The sequence below is a fragment of the Eptesicus fuscus genome, chromosome 9 (genome assembly GCF_027574615.1).
Source record: "Eptesicus fuscus isolate TK198812 chromosome 9, DD_ASM_mEF_20220401, whole genome shotgun sequence".
Taxonomy (NCBI): domain Eukaryota; kingdom Metazoa; phylum Chordata; class Mammalia; order Chiroptera; family Vespertilionidae; genus Eptesicus; species Eptesicus fuscus.
Genome location: NC_072481.1, coordinates 32296354 through 32321191, shown reverse-complemented (window position 1 = coordinate 32321191; position 24838 = coordinate 32296354). Strand labels below are relative to the sequence as shown.

At 46.8% G+C, this 24838-nt stretch overlaps 1 protein-coding gene, 1 long non-coding RNA gene and 1 other non-coding gene across 3 annotated transcripts; 1 reads left to right on the top strand and 2 right to left on the bottom strand.

Moving 5' to 3' along the window:
- Positions 1 to 1062: 1062 nt before the first annotated feature.
- LOC103284199 (uncharacterized) lies at positions 1063 to 24367 on the bottom strand. The gene is made up of 3 exons (XR_003616711.2): positions 24165 to 24367; positions 14865 to 15008; positions 1063 to 1291 (listed from the first exon to the last, which is right to left on the bottom strand). It is a non-coding gene; the product is annotated as an uncharacterized LOC103284199 (long non-coding RNA).
- LOC114230815 (U6 spliceosomal RNA) lies at positions 1441 to 1547 on the top strand. Its single transcript, XR_003616791.1, has one exon. It is a non-coding gene; the product is annotated as a U6 spliceosomal RNA (small nuclear RNA).
- LOC129147069 (phosphate carrier protein, mitochondrial-like) lies at positions 22590 to 23824 on the bottom strand. Its single transcript, XM_054720880.1, has one exon. The coding sequence runs from the start codon at positions 23822 to 23824 to the stop codon at positions 22832 to 22834; it is 993 nt and encodes a 330-aa protein (XP_054576855.1). The 3' UTR covers positions 22590 to 22831.
- Positions 24368 to 24838: the final 471 nt, after the last annotated feature.

Genomic DNA, 24838 nt, shown 5'->3' with positions numbered 1-24838 from the left:
ACACCTCACGCATATGACCTCTCGCCCTCACCACAGCCGCCGTCGGTGTTACTACCCTCATTTCACAGTTATTATCCTCATTTTGCAGAAAACAGGCTCAAAGCCCAAACACAAGACACCAGTTGCAACCGCAGGCAGAGACACGGTGAGAACCTGGGGGACTGTGGGTTCCAGCGTCCACTGTCAGTGAAGAAAGCTGTGTGGGAGGGAGGGGGGGCCGGCACCACATCCTCCCCCCCCCCCCCCCCCGTCTGCCAGTGCCTTTCCTTTTTATGTCTTCACCCCTTGTGCCAAGTCTCGTGCACACGACTGCATTAATAGGTTTCTTAACGTGGAGTCTTCTGTGATGGTTGTGTGTGTGCTTTGATGTTTGGCATAAGCCTGTCCTCTGTGAAAACATCCCCACCATCAATGGAGAGAACACACCCATCATCCCCAGGAGGCCCCTCCTGCTCCTTTGAAATCCATTCCTCCCGGCCCCGCCCAGCACCCCTCCGCCTGGCGCTTCCTGTCACTGTTGACCAGCTTGCACTTGCTGGCGTTTTAGATGTCTTCTCGTTTTGGCCGGCTTCTTTCACTCAGAGTAATGATTTTGAGATTTATCTGTGGTTCATTTCTTGGGGTCTCTCTTGGTGTCTGTGATACGCCCGACTTGGTGGTGGCCTATTCGTCTCTTAATACTCAGCTGGATTGGGTTTGCTCATTGATTACCTAGGACGTAAGCATCTACAGTCCTTCGTGAGGGCAATGAACCAAGATTTGGACCAACCAGGTTGCAAAGAGCAGCCTAGAAAAAGCCTGGCGGAGGCTTCAGGCACTGGCAATGAAAATTTAGGAAATGGTGTGATTGTGTGCTACCGTGGTCCCTGCGCAAACCCCACACGTGGCCCATGGTGGCCTCTATTAGCGAGGGACCGACAATGGTCCTCTCCGCTGGGTAGGGAGTGGACTCGAGCTGAATTAGCTAACCCATCTCAGTTTGGGGCTTCCTTAGAAGGAGGAAACAACCAGGGTTGTGTGTGTGTGTGTGTGTGTGTGTGTGTGTTGTGTGTGTGTGTGTGTTTTAACTTTATTAATTCCAGAGAGAATTCAGAAGGATAAAAAACCAAATAATTATTATAAAATGCTTGAAAAAAGCAGAGCCAACCCATGACCACTCTGAAAGAGAGGCGCCATGTGGTCAGTAGAGCAAAGCAGAGATTCGGGATTTTTCCTCCTGGTCTTCACATCTGAGGAAAAAACGGTGTCCTCTGGGCAGATGCCTGAGCAAGGAGGGGAGGAGACCGGGGACCTGGTGTAAGGGGAGATGGGGAGTGAGAGGCAGAACAGAGAGACAAAAAAAAGAGAGGTCCAGGGAGAAGGGAGAGGAAAAAAGAAAAAAGAGGGAGGGAAAGGGGACAGGAAACAGAAAGATGTTAGTCATTTAAAAAATCACTGAGCATGCTCGCTACGGCAGCACATATACTAAAATTGGAACGATACAGAGTAGATTAGCATGGCCCCTGCCCAAGGATGACACGCAAATTCGTCAAGTGTTCCATATATTTTTTTAAAGAAAAAAAAAAAAAAAAGCATTGAGCAAGGAAAGCCAGTTAGCACCCTCTTTCAACCTTTAAGCAAAGTAATGGTACCTGGGCAGCTCAGAGGGCAGGAGGGCAGGGAAGTAAGGAGAATGGGGCTGTTGGGGGTTGAATTGTGTCCCCCAAAAAGATATGCTCCAGTCCTAGATCCCAGTACCTGGGAATGTGACTTTACTTGGAAACAGGGTCTTTGCAGATGGAATCAAGTTAAGCGAGGTCATGTTGCATTAAGGGGCTTGTAAGAGGAAGGAAGTTCACGCACAGAGGCACAGAGAGAAGAACGCATGTGAAGATGGAGGCAGAGGTTGGAATGATATGTCTACACGCCAAGGAATGCCAAGCATTGCCAGGAAACCCCAGAAGCTGGGAGAGGCGAAGAAGGAACCTGCCCGGAGCCTTTGGGGAGAGAGCCTGGCCCTGCCTACACTTGGATCTTGGGCTTCTGGCCTCCAGAACTGGGGACCAAACCAGCTTTGGTTGTTTTAAGCTACCCACTCTGTGCTCACCTGTTATGACATCCTTAGGATACTAACACAGGATCCCCATCAAAATAAAGCATCAGCATGCCCCTGTTATAGAGAACACATTGAGTCTCCCCAAAATTCACATGGTGAAGTCCTAACCCCCAGGACCTCAGAATATGGCTGTATTTGGAGGTAAGGGCTTTAAAGAGGTGTTGCAATTAAAATAGGTCATTAGGGTGAGCCCTAACCCACCTTATAAGAGGAGGATATTTGGACACAGACAGACAGAGGGAAGACCATGTGAAAACAGAAGGTGGCCGCCGTCTGCAAGCCAAGGAGAGAGGCCTCAGAAGAAACCAAACCTGCTGACTGACACCTGGATCTTGGACTTCCAGCCTCCAGAATTGTGAGAAAATATATTTCTGTTGTTTAAGCCACACAGTCTATGGTACCTTGTTATGGGAGCCCTAGCAACTTAATACACCCTCCCAAACCCCAACATTCTCCAGCCTGCTGGAGGAGGGTGGCTGGAGCCTCATCTGCTTCGCGGGGGGGGGGGGGGGAGGAGGGGCTGTGGCCTCCATGAGCTCACTCAGGTTGGGGTGGGGAGAGTCAGTGCGCAGGGCTGTGGGCTCCACCTGGCGCCTGCCCAGCCCTTTCAGGAGCAAAGAGACCTCATCCAGGGCCCAGGACATCAGTCCAGGGGGATGAATGTGCTCTCCCCAGGCCACTCCCGTGCCAGGCCCCTTGCCTTGGCCTGGGCCCTTCCTCCCACGACCTGGAGCTTCCCACACGTGGCTTTGGACCACCCTTGGCCACCAACATGATGTAAAGGCGGGAGCTGGTGTCCTACAAAGGGCAGGGCAATAATGGTGACAGAATGGGGCTCCCACACTGGGGTAAATGGCTTTCATGTTCCAATTCCGTCCCTAACCCTTCATCTTCTGCCGGGTCTGGGAAGTCATCTTTCAGAGCTGCTTGCTGCTGAGTGAAGCCGCATTCCCCAGGACAATGTCAGAGCAGGAAGAGTCAGCCTCCTTATATCTTCGTTGTTTTTAAACAGATGAGGCAATGGAGGCCCAGAGAAGGGAAACGACTTGCTCCAGGTCAGCCATTTGGGGTCTAATTGAATCCAGAACACCAGGCTCCTGAAGCCAGCTGCGTCCTCGGCATGCTTAAGACAAGTGCCTTGTGAGTTCTCAAACAATCCAGTTAGCTCACTGTTTTTCTCTGCCCAACAGACATGTTAAGATTTGGAGTGGGCTGCAGAGGGGTTTCCCCCCTAATTTTAAAAGCACTTCAACATCTTATTTACTACAGCAAAACCCAGTTCACACCACTGTTAATAAAACTGTGATCTGACAAAGAGATGTTATTACAAAAATAAATTTCAGTAATAACTGCTCAACCAGACACGTTGCAATTAAAAGTAGAACTGCGCAGTAAAGAGAGATGCAATTCACAATAAACAAAGTTGTTCCCTTTCTTGCCCTTCACCGCCTGAGCTCCACGATATTGCTTCTCAGTTTCAACCTTTAAGCTGTTTAGTGCCGCTCTGTTCTCCAAACAGTTGGAACATTTTTAGCTCGGGACTGATTCCCTAACGCAGAGTCACACATCCTTTCAGTCGGTAACAGCAGCTCTACCAAGAAAACAGGGAGACAGTGATGCCAGGCCTCACCAGCTGGTCAAAGGCAGGATTCCCTCTGCCTACATGGCCACTTGAATGCTAGATGAAACCCCAAATTCCGATCTCATCACTGTCTAACACGAAAGCTCAGGGTGTGCGAACCCCATCGTGTTTGTCTGCTCAGGCTGCCATAGCAAAATACCGTGGGCGGGCACCTTAAACAACAGGCACGGCTCTGGAGGCTGAAGTCTGAGAGCAGCTGTCGGCCTGGTCCTTTCTGGTGAGGGCTCTCTTCCTGGCTTGCAGATGGTTGCCTTCTTGCTGTGTCTTCACAGCAGAGAGAGGGGAAGCAAGTTCTCTCCGCTCTTCTTACCAGGAGACTAATCCCCTCACAAGAACTCCACCCTCATGACCTCGGAAAGTCCCCATCTCCAAATACCATCCCACTGAGGGGTAGGGCTTCAATATGTGAATTTGGAGGGGACACAACTCAGTCTATACCAACCACCTATTAAAATGATGACTGGTTACTGGCACAGTGCTCATGTTTGCGGGAATAATTGTTCCTCTTGCACACCTCCCAGGCACAACTCCTTTCCTGCAAGCTATTTACCCTTGGGGATGCTGGTGAGGACACTTGAAAAGGAATGAACTATGTTTGAAACCCATTAGTTAAAAGCAAACAGAAGAGTTAATTGCCATCCACAGCTCTGGAACTGCTCCTTTTAGCTGCAGAGGCTCTGAACTACTCCTCGTAGGAGACCCCAGGGACCTCTGATAATTTCCCCCCAATTATTGCTGTATTAATCCCTCACTCCTCTAACCTTGCTGTACTTTATGGGTGAAATAGCTCTTAAAGAAGTGAAGACTTAGGCAAATGCTTTTGATCGTAAGTGCCGATAATACACTTCCCACAGACTTTCTTTTGTGGGTTTTTCCTATACATATTGACACAGCTAATCTTTGCTTCTGCAGCATGTACATAAATATTATCCAAGATGACTGGCATATGGTACTGTTATGTGTCTTTTAAGAAAACCTCCAACCGAATCCAATATTTCCCATGTGGCACCTGATACACCGTGGGCGTCAGATATTTATAGAACAGTAATAATGATATTTGAAAACACTGTAATGTCTGAAGGCTCTGTTTCCCTGCAAATTTCATCTAGAAGGCTGCATTTTGCAGACGTAAGCTTCTGCCAGCCATTCACAGGGATATTGCTGAAATGCTGAGCATTGTCAGGATTCACAAAGTGGTCATTTTGAGCATTGTTGCCTCTAACCCCTTCAGAAGGAAAGTCACCTTCCCATGTGGGTGGAAATATTTGCAAGTAAGGACTTGCTGCCTTTTGGACTTCCAATACTGGTCGTTTGCCCTTCAGTGGAATTACGTTTTGGATGCAAACCTAAAACCTCAGTAGAGCTTCATGAAATTGTTGGATCAAAAACTCTTAGGATCAGATGATCCATGAGCTGGGAGAGAACCTTCCCCCTTTAAACCAATGAGGACCTTACTTGGCGGCCGAGGTAGAACTGGGGTCTTTTTGCTTCTATCCCAGTACACATCCCATTCCCCCTTTTGTTCCTGCAGCTAATGTGATAGCGCATCTTATCATCTCAGTTCTGCTCCTTTTACTGTAACACATGTTTACTAAAAAGCCCACGGGAATAATAGCTCCCACTGTCAAGTGTCTGCTGTGGGCGGACCTGCCAGGTCCCCATTTGAATCACCTCATCTTTATCAGCACTGTAATGAGGGAGGCATTATCGTCTCCATTTCACATGCAGGAAAACTAAGGCTCAGAGAGGTTAGTGTCTTGCTCAAAGTCCTAAGAATTAGCAAGTCATCGAGTCAGTCTTTGGAGCCGAGACTGTCTGACCCTGGAGCCCTGCTCCTGCCATCAGCGTTGACGAGGCACCGAAGATGAATTGGGGGTAAGGTCCTTCCACATGAACAGAAAACGTCATTCCTCTGGCCAGCCCAGAGGCACTGGATGTTCACAGTCCAGGCTGAGCTCCATCACGTTAGCTGCTGACCGCCCACCAGGTGCCCTGCCCTGGAAGAACACCCAGCTCTGGGAGACAGATGTGTAAACAGATGACAGTAGCACCTTGTGATCCAGAGAGATGATCAAGGGCTGTTACCTTAACCCTAGAGGTTGCAGGTGGGTCTGGGAGGTGGAGATGCAGGGGCTGGGTCTGGAAGGATGGCAAGGAGTCAGCCAGTTGAGGAGGGGCCTGGGAGGGGAGGTAGGCCTGCCAGGCTGGGGAACTGCATGGACATGGCCCCAGGGGGTCAGAGGGGTAGAGAGGGAGGACTAGAGTGGTTGGCAGAGACCAGATCACAGAAGGTCAGGGGCAGAGTCCACCCAGGACAGGGGAGCCCTGAGTCATGGATGGGGAGGAACATCTGGCTTGGACAAATAATCCATTCAATATAGGGGGAGGGGCTGGGGAAGGGGGTCAGGCTGGGGCAGGGTGCCCATGGAGGCTAGTGTAGGAACCAAGACCAAAGGTGACTGTGTTCTGAACCAAGGTGATTGTGACCATAGGAGCCAAGAGAAGGTAGCCTGTCGAGACCTGTTTAGAAAAGAGAACGCACAGAGGTTGAGATTTCCCAGGGAGAGTTGGAACCAGGGGCCAGGGGATTGGGCAGGGGGTTCAGGAGAGGAGTGAGGGGTTGAGCTGGACTTTGGGTGGAACAGGGAATGACAGTTCTGAACAGCCCAGCAGTGCTCAGCAGCCCGGGTAGGAGGGGGATGGTTGGACTGACCTTGGGTGGCATTTGCCAGATGGGTGAGGGGAAGGATTGGGCACCAGTGTCTGGGCCTGGTGAGGAGAGGAGGGAGGCCAGAATGCGCTCATAGGCTATAAACTTTGCAGGATCTGAAGAAAACCAGAAATGATACTCATGTGATGTCTCTAGACAGCAACTGTGGGTGCCAGGACAACTTGTGTTCAACCTCCTCAGTCAACAGGGGCCACCCCCCCCCAAAACCGCTGCCACCCACCTTCCTTCCTGCACAAGGCTGGGAGTGTTGCTGGGGCAGCACATCTGAACAGTGTTTTCCTGGGCATCCACACTTCAGGACACGCATGCCCAGGGCAGCGTGGAGAACAGAAGGAACACTGGAACAGGAGTCCAGAGATATCACACAGAGCCTGCCCATCCTGGACCCAGATGATCAGGGTCCCTTCTGGCTCTTTGAAGCCATTAATGCCAACTGTGGAAGGTGCACGCACAAAAGGAGAGGGTTTTGAGAGAAGCAATCATTGGGTAGATTGCAAGCTCTCTCATGAGCTAAGTAGACCGCGAGGGCGTTTGGGCCCACGAGCTAGGGCCTGGCTGGGGGTTTCAGACTGTTGGGGAGCCCAGTGAAAGGAGAGGTCCCTGAGAACCTGGAGTCAGGAAGCCTCTCTCCCTGGTGGCCTCTGTTTCTGATCTCAATAGTCTCCTCCCCACCACCCAGGGGGCCTTCTTAGAGACCTTGCCAATAGAGTCCATCCATAGGACACCAGACTGTGCCAGACTGTGCCAGGTGCCATGCTCGGTGCTGTCTGTGTGCACATCTGAGCCTCGCAACCACCTCTGAGCTGAGTAGTATGATCTCCCCTTTTCCTGTGAGGAAATCGAGGCTCGGAGAAATTAGGGCACTCGCCCGAGTGGCTGGGCTGGAATCTGAACCCACCCCTCTCTGAGCCCACATCTGTTTGTCCCACAGGGAGGCCCAGGGACCTCAGGAGACTCTCGTCAACCTGTCCAGGCCGAAGAGAGATCAGTGCTGCTGTATCACAGAGGTCCCATGCATGCACCAGATGCTGAGTTCACCCTGACGGGCCAGCCACCTACCCTCAGGGAACTCGGTGTGAGAAGCAGCCTTGGGGGAGTTTAGGGAAACCACTTGGGAGAGGGGAGTCCTCTAAACAACCAGCGTCAGGGACTGTCAGCCTCTGCAGAAACTCGCCCAGCAGCCGCCCCGTGCGGCAGCATCTCAGCCGTCTGTCCACAGACACATCTGCCCCCTCGCTCTGCTGCTGACAACGGGCTATGACAGATCCAAGCCGGAGGGAGTGTGAGCCGATGTGTCTGGGAGGAGAGGCCGACTGTGGCTGGGGGGCTCCTCCTCGCCTCCCGTGGGCCCCCCCAGCACGGGAGCACGCGGATTTCCATCTGTGTCGGCATCACTCATTCCTAACGCGGCCTGGCAGGTGCTCCGGCTGAGGGGGAAGTAGGATTAGGGCCTGGATGTGGCACTGATTCATTTTTGTGGCAGGAGATTGATGAGATGTTTGAGGATGACTGGATGCACTCCTGTTCGCCGCCTTCGGGAAAGGATCGAGCTGGTGGGAAAGAATTCAGTCATTCCGATTCAGGGGAAGGTGTTTGAGGCCTTTCCCTTCCTTTTGGCATCACTCCTGGAGTCTGAAGTCCTAAATTTTCATTCAAAACAAATTTATTTCTGAAGTGTTGGCCCACTGTCATTTTAGAAACCTCACTCAGAGTGGAGTTTAAGAAGCTGGTCAGGTGCCTTCTGACCACAATTTGGGACTGCAGACGACATAGTGCACGGCTCTATTTTGTCTTTAGCGGGATGGGTTTAATGTTCAGACTTTGTCTGACTGTCATGCCCACTACAATTATGGATAATTACTATGTCTTGCTGAGAAATCACAGTGGGATATGGGATACACCGAAGAAGACAGACCCGCACGTTCCTGCCTGGTGCTTCAGAATCTAGTCATGTTTAGGTTTCAGTAATGGTGTGGAGCAGGAAGAATGGTCTCACGCTGTGTGTGGGGGTGGGGGAGGGTCACTAAAATTACTTCTGAAGGAGAAAAGCCCTTTCCAACAGTGTAAGTGGAGGTAATCAGTAATGTGAAAGGAGGCAAGAAATGGGGGGAATAAACAGAGAGCTGAAAAATTAGGACATTTTAAGGCTGAAAATGGGGCTTTGCTTGTAACATGCCCACAAAAAGGATGTCAATCTTTCAAGAAAGGCTGCAATTACCAGAATGACAGGCCTTGGTTCTCATTCCTTAATGCAGCAAATATTGATCAGGTGCCATGTTCCGATTCCAAGCATGCCTATTTTTTTAAAGTAATAGAAAAATTTTAATGTCAAATTCTATTCCTACCATGTTGCTATCACTGATTGGCAAGACATATTTTAAAATTAGATACATTCGATTTATAAAGGTTAATGTGCTTTTTTACTTCGTGATTCAGATACTGGAAGAGATTCTCCTACGGACAAACCGTTTTTTAATATGTAATGGGGGAATTTATCACGTGGAATCAATCCTGGCATTTGGCATCGTGGTGCATTTCCGATTCGGACCACATGCTTTTGTGAACCAGAGTTAGTGACAAGAGGGGCCTGGAAGCAGAACAAAGCAGGGCACAGAGGAAGGAGAGGAGGCTGGAGGTGGGAACTGGGCTGAGCCCGCTAATCTGAGAGGGGCTCGTCTCCAGTGAGCTTACCTGTAGCTTCCAGAGCCTTTACGGACAACGTCTGACCTCTGTCCAACCCCCGCCTCCCCCAGTTCTGTAGCTTTCTAGCTGTGTGACCATGAACTTGTGCCTCAGTTTCTTGAGCCTCAGATCTCATCTGTAAAATGAAGCCCTTTCTTATAGGCCTGTTGTAAGGACTCGGTGAGCTCGTCCATTCAAATTGCTTGGCACAGTGCCCAGTAAATATTAGCTATTATATCCAGAGGGGTGAAATGAACTTTTTTCCCATTTTTAACCACCCAACATCCAAATCTCTTCCTCTCATGTGGGTACTGGTGGGAGGCAAGGCTTACCTTGCACAAAGGAAGAGGAGGGTGGGCCTGGGGCGGCCAAACCGATACCTCCTCCTGGGATGTTACTCCTGAGGGAGGAGACAACGGTGCTGGGCCATGCTCAGAGATGGTGTGCGGAGCTGGTGGCTGTGGAGAAGGGGTGACTGGGACAGTGTGGTGAGGGAGACAGACTGTCCCTGTGGTAACCTGGCATACCCCCAGCTGCCTGACCCCCCTGGCTTTAAGAGAAGCCACGTTCAATGGTGGTGCTGAACACCACTGCCCCCTAGAGACCAGGAGGCGAGGAGCACAGCCCCCTGCAATCCCTCAGCCTAGGGAGAGAAGACGGCCTAAAATCTACCACAGAATCCAAAATGACCCCAGAGCCTCCCAGCAAGACCCCAGCGCAGAAACCCTGCATAGGAGAGCTTGGCAGACTGCCCAGAGTGCCAGCAGCAACATGGCCATGGCCATGGAGGGCCAGGCTGGGAGGAACCACACACCACCTCTGAACGTGGAGATGGCAGGTGGCTGGGAGGCCAGGGGTGGGGAGAGGAGCAAACACTTAGCCAGGACCTGGCCCACCATGTTCTGGTCTCTAACCCGCTATTGCCGTTTTCTCTCAACCCTTCCTTGCAGGCAGCATGAGACTTCTCTGCAAGTGGAGCAAGGGTGTGTTCATCAGCTTGTTGCAAATTACATGGGAAACGCCGGTCCCCCTGGTTGAGGAAGTTACTGAGTCTCTTTGTTAGGTTAATAAGATTACAACAATCTGGGCAGACATTCAAGTGTTTGTTTTCAAAACTAGTAACCTAGTACCAGGCCTGACTAGATTTCAGGGGTTTGGATAGAGAGCATTTCTGTTCCGAGCACGTATTTATTCACATATGGGGGGAAAGTCGGTACCCTTCAGCCCATTTTGTGTTCAACAATTAATTTTTATTTTAACACCTACCAGGCTGTGGGGCTTGTCCCCAGACCCTAACAGGCTTTGAAAGGGGTCGCCGCCACAGGGAAGCACTGCACTTTAAAGCCTTTGGGCAGCCTGACTCTTTCAGTTTGAAACTCCATGCATTTCAGCAAAATTTACTCGAAGTGAAATTCTGTAACACAGCACTAGTTAGTTTCCTGTTGACTTCTTTCATTACACTACTAGAGGCCCGTTGCACAATATTCGTGCAAGAATAGGCCTTCCTTCTCCTGGCTTTGCTCCTGGCTGCCTGGGAGCCTGCAAGTCCTCATTCCCGGCAGGAGCACGCTCATGTAGCTCCCTCCACCGCCCCCCTCCCCCTCATAGCAGGCGTCCCGTCCCTCCTGGCCGCTCCTCGCCTGCATATGAAAATTAACCTGCCATCTTTGTTGGGTTAATTTGCATGCTCACTCCTGATTGGCTGTGGGCATAGGGGAGGTACAGTCAATTTACATGTTTGTCTATTATTAGGTAAGATGGAGCTCCTTGGCAAAAACATGCCACCTCCACTCCTCAGTGGCTCCAAGAGGATCCAGAGGACTAGAAGCTCACTGCCTGGGCGCCGGGAGGCTCTCCTCACTGCCCTCTAGCACTTCCATCAGGATCTGCCCTCCAGGCTCACTGTGCAGTGATGTGCCCTGCACGCTGGAGGGTCGGGGGCACTAAGAGATGACTGAGAGCCTTCTCTGCTTTCAAGGAGCTTTCACCCAGCTGGGACTGTAGACCACTTCACACCTCCCAAGCTTGTAGGCACTGAGAGCCTCACCCCAGGCCCAGTCTCTGCAGGTCCACCCCTCCTCACCCCACTGTTACTCGTCCCTCTCACCCACAGCCCCAGAAGCTCAGGTCCTGGTTCCGACACTGTTTCCCCCACACCCTAAGCAGCCTCACACCCTGTGGTCCATGTTGACTCAGGTCCCTCAACCTGCTACCCGTGTCCCCACCTGGTCACATCCGTCCTGACGCAAGCACAGCCTGTTCTCCCTGAGCTCCTCCCTCAGCTCTCAGCCTTTCCTGATGCCACAGCACCCAACTTGGTCCCAGGGTCCCCCACACGGCTTTGGACTTGACTGCCTTTCTATCTGATTCTCCCACAGGCTTTGGGGACATTTCAAATTCATCTTTATATCCTACAAGGTGAGGTTAAGATGCACCAAATATTGGGAATTAGTAAGTGTTAAATGAGTAAATAGATGAGTGTGAATGAATATTACTAGATACAAATAACAATTCGCTTTACCTAAAGGGCTTTTCAATTTGCAAGAATTATATACTCGTCAGTGATTTTCATGGCAAGTCAGAAAAATAGTTACTATGCCTGAATTTCTCAAAGAGGTTAAATTACAACAACAATAATAGCTCCACTGTCTGGGGACTGGCTGTGTGTCAGGCCCTCAATACCCTGTTCTGTTAATCCCAGAACAGCTGCGCAAGGTAGACCGTCATCTTCTACAGCTGAGGGAACTGAGCCTTGGAAACTTATCTAAAGCCAGGGCTTGGATTAGAACCCCCGTCTTGGGACTCCAAAACCTTTCATTAGTCCCTGATACCATGTTGACAGACAGGAGGATGGAATCAATCCCAGCCAGACAAAGTATGCCCTAGCTAAAGCTCGAAGAACTAAAGTGAAGACCAGTGAGGGCTGGACAGCCTGGTCAGTGGGATTGACATGGGCAAAGGATGGGAGATGGAAGCAAGCAGGCTAGGCTTGGGACCTGGGACCTGGGACCTGAGGGACAGTGTGAGGTGTGGGCAGTGAGACAGGAAATGATCAGTGCCAATGGCCAGGAGGGATTGACTCAAAGAGTCCTTAGATGCTCTGGGGAAAGGTACTTGGACTTTAATTTGTCCACAGTATTACTGATGTCAGTGGGGGATGAATTCTGCAGGGGCCTTTGGCGTATTCTTATATGGTAGTGGGAGAAGAGGCTAGAGCCAACAAGACTAGTTACAGGCTATGGCAATAATTTCAAAAACCATAAGGTGACCTACCCTGGATAGTAGAATAGAAATAAATAAGGGGCAACAGATACATGAGATGTTGAGAATATTTCCCATACCTATTCCCTTCTCTGTTCTTAGGCCAAATAAATTTCTCCATTGAAAAACATGCCCCTCCTTTTCTGGTTTAGGCCTCTATGCCTCAGTACTTATGTTCTCTCTGCCTCAAGGGCTTTTGTCTCCTTACACCCCACATATCTACGGAACACCTATGCATCCTTCAAAACCTTGCTCAGATGTAAACCCTCCAAAAAGTCTTTCCTCACTACAAGCATGACGGAGTTAATGATCCCACCTTTGTATCACCTTTATACCTTGTACACAGTTCGGTCGGGACATCAGTGTCAGTGTAGTTTGTTTGCACATCCGCCTGCCCTGGTAGAGAGTGAACTCCTCAATGGTTGAGACTATTTTCACCTTTGTGTTCTTGTGCCTAGGGCAATGCCTGACACATACGAAGCAGGATGTTGAATTTATGAATGTATGAACGAGTAGATGATTGGCATGTTAGACTCTGCACTCTTTTCTAGCTATGTGATGCCAAATAGAAGTAAGCTACACTTGACATTCTCTCTCAGATGAGGTACTTTGTTCTGAAGAATACCTTCAGTTTAAGCTTTGTTTCTGTAAAAATAATGTGTGTCTCATTTGGCAAATTTGAAACACCCAACACAAGCAAAAAAAAAAAAAAAAAGCTTGGGGGGGGGGGGGGGGGGGCAGACAGGAAAGAAAAGGAGAGAGGAGAATCATGATGGGGCCATTGGCCTACAGGTGCTGTATTTTCCTGAGCATGATCAGGCGAAATGAAACACCCAGGACTGGGACAAAGTTTTACTTCCCCTCCTTCCATTAACGCGCAAAAGGAGCCAATAGGAAAACCGGTAAGGCGCACCTAAAAGGCATATTATTCATTATTAATTATTAATTCTTCCCTGATGGTAAAACACGGTCTTGTGAATTAAATGCTAGCTTCCCGTGCTCACCCAAAGAAAAGGATGACTTTAATATCAAATGTATTCCTTTCATTTTCTAAGACATACATTAATTAGGGAGAAAACATTTTCCAAAACATAAACTTCAGTCTGTTAATAAACACAAATCTTCACAGAAAAGTAGGAAGGATATGGAGGCTAGCAGCTTAACCTTAGACGGGAAGCCATCTGTGACTTTCAAATAGGCATTTTTACTAACTGGAGGTGGCACACTGTTGTGAAATGCTAAATTAAAGACCACCAAACATTATTGTGGCTTCAAAAAGTAGTTAAAGGCTTCAATAAGCACACTTTTATCACAAGCACGCACAATCTAAAGCCAAAATAGTTCAGTTTAATGTGCCAAAAATATGCTCATCCCATACATTGTTAGGAAAAAAAAATCTAAAATTTGCTGCTAATTCATTTGATGGCAGCCAACATCTCCTATCTTCCTTGGCAAGAGGGCCATTTTTCTATGCTGTATTTTGCACACAGAAATCTGCATAGAATGATTTGCATACCAAAAACACGTTTGTAAAAGAAACTGTTTTCATAGAAGTCAGGGAGAGATGGGGTTGCCACTGTTGGCTTCTGTACACACATCCCAGGCTGCTTGCGTTTCATTTCCTATGTGCTGCATTCCCCACAAAGCGTTGTGTACTTTACGATGCATTAAAAATTAAAGCAAATATATCATCTATATCTATATCTATATCTATATCTATATCTATATCTCCAAGAACAACCATAACAACAATATCAACACAGGCTAAATCTTTCCATGTTAACAACCTTCAACTTTTTACTAAGGGGCTGGTAATGTAAGTGTTATAATATATTAAGCTTTCATTTTATATTATGCGTTTTACATAAATTATTGCTAATTCTCATAATAAGTCTTCAAGGTAGGTGCTATGGTTCCCCATTTTACACATGAGAAAACCGAGGCTTGGGGAGGTGAAGCAACTTGCAGGGGGGAAGCCTGGTTTGGAATTCAGGTCTAATTGCTCAGCCCTTTCCTGCATGACCCCCACCACCACCACCACTGCCTCCTTTCCCCCAGTTTGCCAAATACCATTGTTTCATATCCAAGGGCCGAGTCTACCAGTCTGGGGGTGGTAGGAAGTCATGCTGGAAGAGGTGTACCACTTGGTTTCCTGGCATTTTTTTTTTTTTCCTGACCAAATCCTGGAAGCATCCAGTCTCAAGGCTCAGTGAAGGAACCCAATGAACCAGCTCAGTGACAGACATGGGGTGAATGGGCAATGGCCTGTGATTCAGAGGGTGTCAGCGGGGAGAGACGGATTGGTCGCTGCACAAAGAAGGTACATGGTAGTTGAGATGCAACGGAACCCTCCCGCTCGGTGCCCATGCGCTATCACCAATTCAGTGCCAGCCCAGCTGTATTCTGGGAAACACAGAATGGTTTTGTGTGCGCTTAATTATAATGCTACTTACAGAGAATTTATCAGCAGCAAATCAGATGCTTGATGCACTTCTTAAGAAAAAACATGGTAGTGGCTCTTTGAAATTTGTTCATGAATCCTGGATGAATCCTTTGGATTATTCCAGTAGATAGCATTTGAAAGAAATCAGCCATTTCTAGAAAGTCAATGGGAGAAAAGTACAGAATGAAAAGACTGAGGATGACTGCAAAACATTTGCTTTCTTTTACTATGTATTAGTCTCTGTTAGAAAGCAGTTTTTCCCGACACTTTCAGTAACAAATCCCTTTCGATAGGATCTATAGCAGGCCTGCCTCATAGCAAGTTCCAGGCTAAAGCAAGTAACGTGATGGCAAACTGCTTTGGAGGCAGACAGGCCTGGTTTGAATCCCGGTTTCAGCACTACACTTTTACCTTAATCTCTCTGGCCCTCAGTTTCCTCATCTGTAAAATAAGAGAAAGAATATAAGGGCAGACCCCGACTGCCTACCCAACAACAATCTCCCTTTTCTTCCTCGCTAACAGCAACAACAACAACAAATCTGATGTTGTTCAGGTCCTAATGTGCCAAATCCCAGCAAAAGCTTTCCATTGATCTGAATCCTCCGTAGCTGTTGTCAGTGATTGGTTTATAGGGTCTACAGAACGTATGCCACCTAATTCTGGCCAATGAGGCTGAAGGGGAAATCTTCCAGAAGCTCCTGAGAAAGATTTTCCTCTCTGATAAGGCACATAGAGAGAAAAGCCCATCTTCTTGTGCAGCCCCCTCCCCCGCTCCCTCTCTGGATGCTGTTGTGGAGCAGCCCTCTCTTGAACAAGAGAGGAATCAATACTGACACGTCAAAGATGGCAGAGTGGCCTGGCTGCTGTGGCTCACGGTTCTATTCCCAGTCACGGCACATGCCTGGGTTGTGGGCTCAATCCCCAGTGTGGGGCATGCAGGAGGCAGTCGATCAATGATTCTCTCTCATTGTTGATGTTTCTATCTCTCCCTCTCCCTCTCCTTGCCTCTCGGAAATCAATAAAAATGCATTTTTAAAAAAATGGCAGAGAAGAAGGACTGAAAGAGCCAGGTTCTTGGATATAACACTGATCTATTAACAACCTTCATTCACCTACCTCCAGATTTCTTGTTAACCATAAATGTCTTTGTGCTGTAACCTGATGTGTTTTGGGTTTTGTGTTGCTTGCAGCCCTCCCCCCGCAAAAAAAAAAAAAAAATCCCAACTTATACAAATACCAACCTACAGTGTATGTAACATGCTCAGCACAATACCTGGCATAGTAAATGGTTGTTAGAAATATTAGTAACACTTATCAAACATAAGTAATGATCTAAAAGATCAAACGTTTCAAAACACAACATATAAGATGAATGGCACTGATTTAACATGACTAAACAGCTTTATATTCTTGGTAAGGAGGGGAGACACTGAGGTACAAGACAGTGATTACACCAACAAACCCTCCTCTCGGGGAGTAAGATGTACTAGGAACTGCAGCCAGAGCACAAACGCTATTGGGAGATGAAAGGACTGGGGTTCCTTGCCAGGTTTCCATCCACCCTCTCACAAACAGACAATCACCCTGTCAGCAGCTCCAATTCATGTCTAAGACTAACAATTACGTGAATGTGAATTACCAGCCTTGCAAAGGGGCAGGGTTCTGTCAACCCACAGAATATCTTTTTAGAATAGTAAAATTTACTAGTATTTTCTAAACACCTGGTTTATTTCTTAAAGGCGGGAAAGATAATCTACTGATCTATATTAAAAGTATACTAATTTAGGAATATCATTTTCTTAGATATAGCCTATCATTTTGGAGCAGTGTGGTAAACTCACAGGACTACATATAGTTTACAGATGAAACCACCAATTTTTGAAACAACCTACTACAACACAAAGTAGGAATACAGTAAGATAACATGTGAAAGAACCTAGATAACAGAGGTAATATTATACAGTAGATCAGGCGTCCTCAAACTACGGCCCGCGGGCCACATGCGGGTGTTTTTGCCGTTTTGTTTTTTTACTTCAAAATAAGATATGTGCCGTGTGTATAGGAATTTGTTCATAGTTTTTTTTTAAACTATAGTCTGGCCCTCCAACGGTCTGAGGGACAGTGAACTGGCCCCCTGTTTAAAAAGTTTGAGGACCCCTGCAGTAGATACTCAATAAATAATTTTAAAGTAACCCATATTTTTTTCTTCACTTTGTTTTAGCAAAGATGCATATGACAAGAATTCCAACTAACAATGAAGATTAAACACGCACATACATCCATATCCACTAGGGTCAATGTATACCCATTCAAAAGCCCTACACCTTCTATAGCTATGGTAGTATACAGCAAGCATTGATTTTCATAACTGATGGCCATGTGGCTTTATAAATCCCTGAATTATTAATCATATTCAGCATATTATAAAAGACTAGTAATCAAACATTTAGACAAAAATTCATCAAGAACTGAAAACAAAAGGGGACTTCTGGTTACCTTGCAGTTAATGAAATAAACTACCAACTCCTGGACATTTTGGTTAACTCAGATTTTACTTGTATGCTATACACACCACACACCTGCTTTTCTCAAAACCTATCTGTCCCCCTTTCTTTACAATAAAGGATAAAACTGTTAGTAGCCCAACTCCTCACACTGTGAAATGATTCTCCCAAACTTAGAGATCTCTGCATCTCTAAAGACTTTCATTCGTTAGAGGCAATTTCCAGACTTTACAACCTGGTAGATTTTTTCTTCCTCATTTGAATGGAATTTAACAGGACAATGTCAGAGCCAGAAGTTTACTTTTGCAGGGGTAAACTTGAACTAAATGAATGACAAAGCCTGGAGTGACCCTCTTCCTGTTTCACATTTCATTTCATACCACCCTCTCTGCTGCTGAATGGCTTCACACAAAGGAAACTTTTCTAAGTTCCATGGAATTATCAGGCTTTCTCTCTCTCTCTCTCTCTCTCTCTCTCTCTCTCTCTCTCTCTCTCTCTCTTAAAATATATATATTTTTTATTGATTTCAGAGAGGAGGAAGAGGGAGAGAGAGTTAGAAACATCAATGATGAGAGAGAATTGTTGGTCAGCTGCCTCCTGCACACCCCACACTGGGGATCGAGCCGCAACCCGGGCATGTGCCCTGACTGGGAATCCAACTGTGACCTCCTGGTTCATAGGTTTACACTCAACCACTGGGCCACTGCAGGCCATCAGGCTTTCTCTTTCTTTAGGGCAGGTGCACATACTGTGCCCACTGCCATATATATTCTCTAGGCCAGTCTAACTTCCGCTTATCCTCTAGGTCTCATCTCAGCCATCACTTGGATGTACAATCTTAAACACCCTGTGCTTCTTTGCAGCACTTTGCATAACTTTAATTTATTTTTTCTACTAGTCTGTAAGCTCCACAAGGGTAGAGCCATGTACAATTGACTCCTGAACATGGGTTTGAACTGTGTGGGTCCATTCATACATAGATTTTTTTCCAATAAATACTGTAAGTATATTTTCTCTTCCTTATGATTTTCTTAATATTTTCTTCTCTCTAGCTTACATTATTATAAGAATACAATACACACAACATACAAAATGTGTGTTAATTAACAGTTTATGTTATCAGTAAGGCTTCTGGTCAACAGGTTATTAGTAGTTAAGTTTTGAGGGAGTCAAAAGTTATACATGGACTTTTGACTGTGTGGGGGGTTGGCACTCCTAACTCCCATGTTGTTCAAGGATCAACTATATTATGCTCACCACAAAAACCTTTCTGCCTAGCACAATGCTTGGCACATGGTAGTTGTTGATCTATAGTGTTATAGAAGGTATGGGCAGAATTATCAAATTGCCTCTAAAATTTTAGACACTCTTATCACTGAAGGTCTCAAAATATAGTAACCAATATGGACACACACATACACACAAACCTTAGTTATAATTATATTAGAGGCCCAGTGCACAAATTTGTGCATGGTTGGGGTCCCTCTGGGTGGCCTGCAGGGATTGGGCTGAAACCTGCAGTCCAACACTGCCTGCAGCTCCTACCTGCCGCTCCCGTTCATCCCAGCCCCACTGTGCCTGCCATGGGCTCGCGCCCAGTCAGTCCCAATCAGGAGAGGCTTGCGCTGCCGCAGCAGCACTCACCAGCCATGAGCCCTGCGTCTGGCACCCTCCCAAAGGAAATAGCTTGTGGGATCTCTGACATCCCCCAAGGGGTCCCGGATTGCGAGAGGGTGCAGGTCAGGCTGAGGGACCCCACTGGTGCACCATCAGGCTGGGGAGGAACCTCGGGAGGGGTCCAGGGCATGTCAGGCCCATCTCACTCAGTCCTGATTGGCTGGACCCCAGCAGCAAGCTAACCTACCGGTCAGAGCATCTGCCCCCTGGTGGTCAGTGCACGTAATAGTGACTGGTCGACCAGTTGACTGTCTGCCTCCTGGTGGTCGGTGCACATCATAGCGAGCAGTTGAGCAGCCTTAGCATATCATTAGCATATTATGCTTTGATTGGTTGTTCTGCCATTCAGTCTATTTGCATATTAGCCTTTTATTATATAGTACTAGTAGCCCTGTGCATGAATTCATGCACCAGTAGCTTGCCAGTAGCTCGCTGCCGCCCTCCAGTAGCTCTCCGCCCACTGCCCTGCCCTCCTGTAGCTCCCCCCGGACCCCCCTCATAGCTTGCTGCCCTGCCCCCTCCTGTAGCTCTCTGCCACCTGCTTGTAGCTCGCTGACCCACCCTCCTGCTGATCTGTGATCCGGTTGTTACGCGGTCGGTCGTTACGCTTCACGGCGTAACGACCATTTTCATATTACATCTTTATTATATAGGATTGTTAGTACCCTCCCTAACTGAACCAACCACCCAAATATTAGCACTGAGGAAAACAAGACAAAGCCTTGTAAATAACACTGAAATTGAATTTTTCTTTCAAACAGTTCTTTGCTCATGATTTTAAAAAAATAACTGATCTATAAGACCACATAAAACAAGCATACTATAAATGAATGGCTGCCTATCAAAATGTGATCATCTGACTTCTATGATTATTCTTGCTTTTGAAAGGCTCAAAAGAAATACTTCCTAAAGAAACACTTGTACAGCAAGAAAAAATACTCGTAATAATAATACCTTGATTGTTTTCTAGCTTTATCAGTGTGGTAATAACATGTAAATGTGGCATTTGTTTTTCAAGATTTTACCTACTCTCTTTATTCATTTCTCAAAGGACAGACCAATGGATGAGATTACAGTATCCTATCATAAAATTAATGTCATATACTTGAAAAAGCTACTTTAGTCACCACCTGGGGGAATAGATAACTGACCTAAGCCAGCTTTTTTAGCTGTAGGAACTAAAGATTAGAGGAAAAAATTAGAACATGTGATAGTAAAGCTTCTTGTTAAAACTGCTGTACCACTATTTTTTTTAAAAAAATTAAAAAGCACTGTTTTTATGATCATCAGTTCCTTCAAGTTAGGATTGAGGCACTGACCTGGTGTGGAAAATAATTTAAATATTAAATTAAATGCACTTAAGCATTTTGCAGTTTGATTACTTCTAAGCAATTATGCCATAGGTTTTTCACAATTGAGACATATACTAGTAGTACAATTTTCCATTAGTAAAAGGATAGGAAAGTTCATAGTATATACAAATAGAAAATTTTAAAAATTTGGAGGTACTATAAAAAGCAATTTATGAAAAGGGTAGTCATTGGTTGTGTTGAAAGGCTGGACTAGAGTAATGGAAGAAAATGTGAACTCTGATTCAGACTGTATCACTTAGCTATATGACTGTGAGCAAGTTGCCTAGCCTCTGAGTATATAAAATGGACTACTGCAAGGATTCAGAAATTAAATATAAAATGTCTGAAAATACCAGATGTATATTATGGCTTTTCTAATAGAGATGCATGATTTCAAAGAGTAATTATTATAAACAAGGTAAAACAGAAATTTGAGTTGTCCCAAAGGAATAATAACTAGGAAAAAAAATCCCTAATGATTCTGAACTCACATTTTCTTTAATTAAATTACCTTTTATTCTTCATTATTAGCTATCCTGGTTCCTATCAGACAAACATTTGTAAACTACCACCAACAAAAAATGATGAATAGAAATCTGGGACTAAATATGAAAACTGTTGACACAACTTAAGTAAACCCATTTTCTTGACCATGCTCATGACAGCCAGAATCATGGTAAACAGTTTTTCCTTAGATTATACTTCTCTAAACATAACACAGAAATTATATGGTATTGCCAACAGAACAATCATGAAATACCACAAACCAGAACAAGTGGTGTCTTACTACTTTGAAACTCCATAGATGTTGTATTAATCCCCTAAATTATATTACTGATAGAAAATACTTTACTTAATAAATCAGTGACCAAAGAAATGTCCTACAAACATTTTACAAGACAACACTAGATGGAAATATATTTGTTTTAAAGTCTTGCAAACATGAACCTGCACAATTTAGTTCCTTGAAATGTTTATCATTCTTCATTGAGAACTATTATTTACAACAAACCTGGACACTAACTACCTAAAGAAAGCTAAAGTGTCTTAACAATTGATAATGACCCTTCCCCTGCTCCCTCCCCAATAATAAGTAAACATAGAAGCACTAAATATAAATTTAATTCCATTCTCATTCACAAGTTCTGACATTTTTCCTCCAAGTTCTTTATTATCCAACCATGACATACTTACTTAAAAGTAGACACTTTTTAACTTCTGTTAACCATTAAACAACTTATCAAATACTTAAAACACTAACATATTCTAAGTTTGTAGTCTAACACAATTATTAAGGCAATCATGTAACATTTTGGTAAATTGTATTAAACAGAATGTTTATTTCTTATTCACATTTTACAAACATTTCTAATTCACAGAATTTCACTAATTTTATTTCCCTAGAGATGTGAAGACTACAGAAAACTGAAAATGTGTCTTATGAACCTCAATCACTGTAAAGATCACTAAAATATCTACCAAATTAAATGAATGGAATTTGTTACATTAAAAGCGAGATTTTTTTCCTTTCAAAGACACCAAAACCATTCTTTAAAATTCAACAAAAAATTGTTGGAATTTGTAGGGTTTTTTGTGTGTTAATGTTAGGGTGGTATGATCTTTGGATGGATGACTGTTGAAAGCTGAGTTATACAGAAGAAATAATAGAGAACAGAGGCTTTTTCTTTACATACTTATTCCCAAAGCTTGCCCATGCCCTTCATCTCATTTTGGTTTTCCACATTGATCCAATTGTAGCACTTCCTGGAGAGAGCTATGTCCTAACTAGCAACATCAGGAAGAGAATTGGACAAAGCAAGATGAGAAAATGCTCATGTCATTTCATCTCATGTCATGTCTCTTTGAAAACAATGAATACATTCTAAGGGATCAAGCACTAAGTCACAATTTAACCTTTAATAGCTTTTACCTGTAATGGACATGAACAGGAGATACCGAATGAGTCTATCTATTCAATAGGTGCACGATTTCTATTGAGATGAATACCATGTAGCAGAATTTTAATTGGTTCCCTCTCCTGCATAGTTGTGATGACCTTAAAACCTCATTAGTAGGCTATTCAGTAGTGATGCTTGGATAATCTCCACTGGATGGCGAATCAAAGGAGATACACTCTAAAGACACGAAATTACCTAACATTAATTCCTGTTAAGAGATCCCCCCCACCCCCAATAATTGCTGAAAAACTATTGAGTTAAAGCCACCGCTGCCGACTCCCCAAAGATAATGGTTCAAACCCCCAAATCCCCTTGGATTGCCAAAAAGGAATCAATCATTTAAAGAGAACAAGTACTGCACGGTGAAATCGCCTCTCCAAAAAACGTTAACATTTTACACACTAATAATGTCCGAACGCCATCTCCCACTGGATGGAAATGCGGGGCCCCCCGTGGCGGTGGCTACCGCCCTTGACCAATCCTCGCCTATTTCTGCTTCTGGAAGGATTCCGGCGCCTGAGGGACTGGAGGGCGGGGCAGCTTGAGATAGACCTTGACCGAGTCGTAGATGAACCACTGCAGCGCCGTCAGGGTGCCAATCATGAGGATTCGGGCGAACAGGCCCTTCCACAAGCCCCCAAACCCCAGTCTGCGGAGAACTCCCAAGGCCGTGCTGCCTTTCTCCTTGTTCAAAACGGAAACGACGGAGTCGGCCGGGTGGGACACCATGGCGCAGAAGACGCCGGCAATGTAGCCGGCCACGAAGGTCACGGCGAGCTGCTCGGCTTTGGTGCACTGGCTCTGGGGCTTGGGCACCACGTACTTGTAGAGGGCCTCCACGGTGCGCTCGAAGCAGGCGAACTTCATCATGGTGTAGGGGATCTGCCGCATCCAGAGCGGCGCCACGCCCTTGTAGAAGGCCCACAGGCCCTCCTCGCCGTACATCCGGGGCAGCGCGGCCCGCAGGGTTCGGGCGTAGCCCGGCTGCGTCTGCACGCGGACCTTCACCGCCTCCATGGGCGACAGGGCCATGTCGGCGAAGAACTCGGCGCTGGCCGAGGCGGCCAGGTACAGGCCGGTTCTCCACTCGTAGGCCTTCTCCGGGCCCAGCAGCTCCGCGTAGCGGATCTTGAAGACCTCGTAGAGGCCGAACTTGAAGAAGCCCTGCATGGAGTAGCCCAGGAGGGTGGGGGCCCAGCCTCGGGCCAGGCCGCGCAGCCCGTCGTCCCGCACGGTCACAGCGAAGCCGCTCAGGATGCCCTTGTATTTGCCCGGGTCCACCTGCATGCGGCACTTGACCAGGTCCAGGGGCACGATGGCCGTGTGCGTCAGCCCACAGCTCAGCATCCCGCCCAGGCCGCACAGGAGCAGGTATCTCGGAGAGCCGTATTCATAGCTTTGTTTCACCGAGGCCGCCGCCCGCTTGCTTCTGCGCCCACTTTTTACGTGCAGGGGCGGGTTGCCGCCACTGTCACACATGGCCACTCTCCGGCTAAGCACACAAGTCCCTTAGGCCTCCTTCCTCCCTCAGGAGCAGGTGCGCATGCGTAGTGAGCTTCCCCTCGAGCCGCCAAACCCAACGGTCGGAGCGAGCGGGCGGCCCAGCCTGCGCCTACAGGGTTTCTGCCAATGCTCCAACCGCGCAGGCGCAGCTCCTCCCGGCTGGGTAGCGGTGAAGCCCTAAGCCCACTCGCGAGAGTTTAAGTAAGAATTGCACTGCGCGCCGCCCTCACACCCTCCGCGAAGGGGCTTCTGGTAAGAGCGGGAACCCCGCCCCTCAGCCCTTCTCAGCCAATGGTCCGCGGTCCCTAGGTCTTACCTGGGGCGCTTGTAAGGCTTTGCGTGCCCCGGTGGCAGCTCTGCTACTTAGTGCTCTACGAAGATACTAAAAAAGTAAACCAACAAGTACCAACATGAGTAAACACATGAATAGGCGAGTAAATAGATGAGGAGGTTGGCGAGAGGGTGAAGAGTCTCCATGCACCGTTGTCTTCCGGAGAGGCCTTTCTGGAGTCTCCCTCAACTGTGCCCACTGAAAGTAATGGTCATCTCCATGGCAACAGAGTTTTCCATGGGGAAAATGGGCAGAGAGAACTAAGAATCTGGCGTTGGAGGCCCAGTCTTGAGGCTTCCAGCCTTACATAATAGTCTTTTTTTTTTTTGTTTGTTTGCTTGTTTGTTTTTGTTTTTTATTCCTTATTGTTTAAAGTATTACATATGTCTCCTTCCCGCCCCCCCCCCCATTGACCTCTCACCGGCCACTCCCACCCCCTAGCACATGCCCTCACCCCCCTACTGTCTGTGTCCATTGGTTATGCTTATATGCACGCATACAAGTCCTTTGGTAGTCCTCTTACTCCCCCCTCCCCCCCACACACACACTCCCTCTGAGGTTTAACGGTCTGTTCCATGCTTCTCTGTCTCTGGATCTATTTCTTTTCATCAGTTTATGTTGTTCACTATATTCCACAAATGAGTGAGATCATGTTTATC

Bases quoted from the DNA above. Each gene is read 5' to 3' on its own strand.
- LOC129147069 (XM_054720880.1), bottom strand. From the start codon at position 23,824: ATGTGTGACAGTGGCGGCAACCCGCCCCTGCACGTAAAAAGTGGGCGC.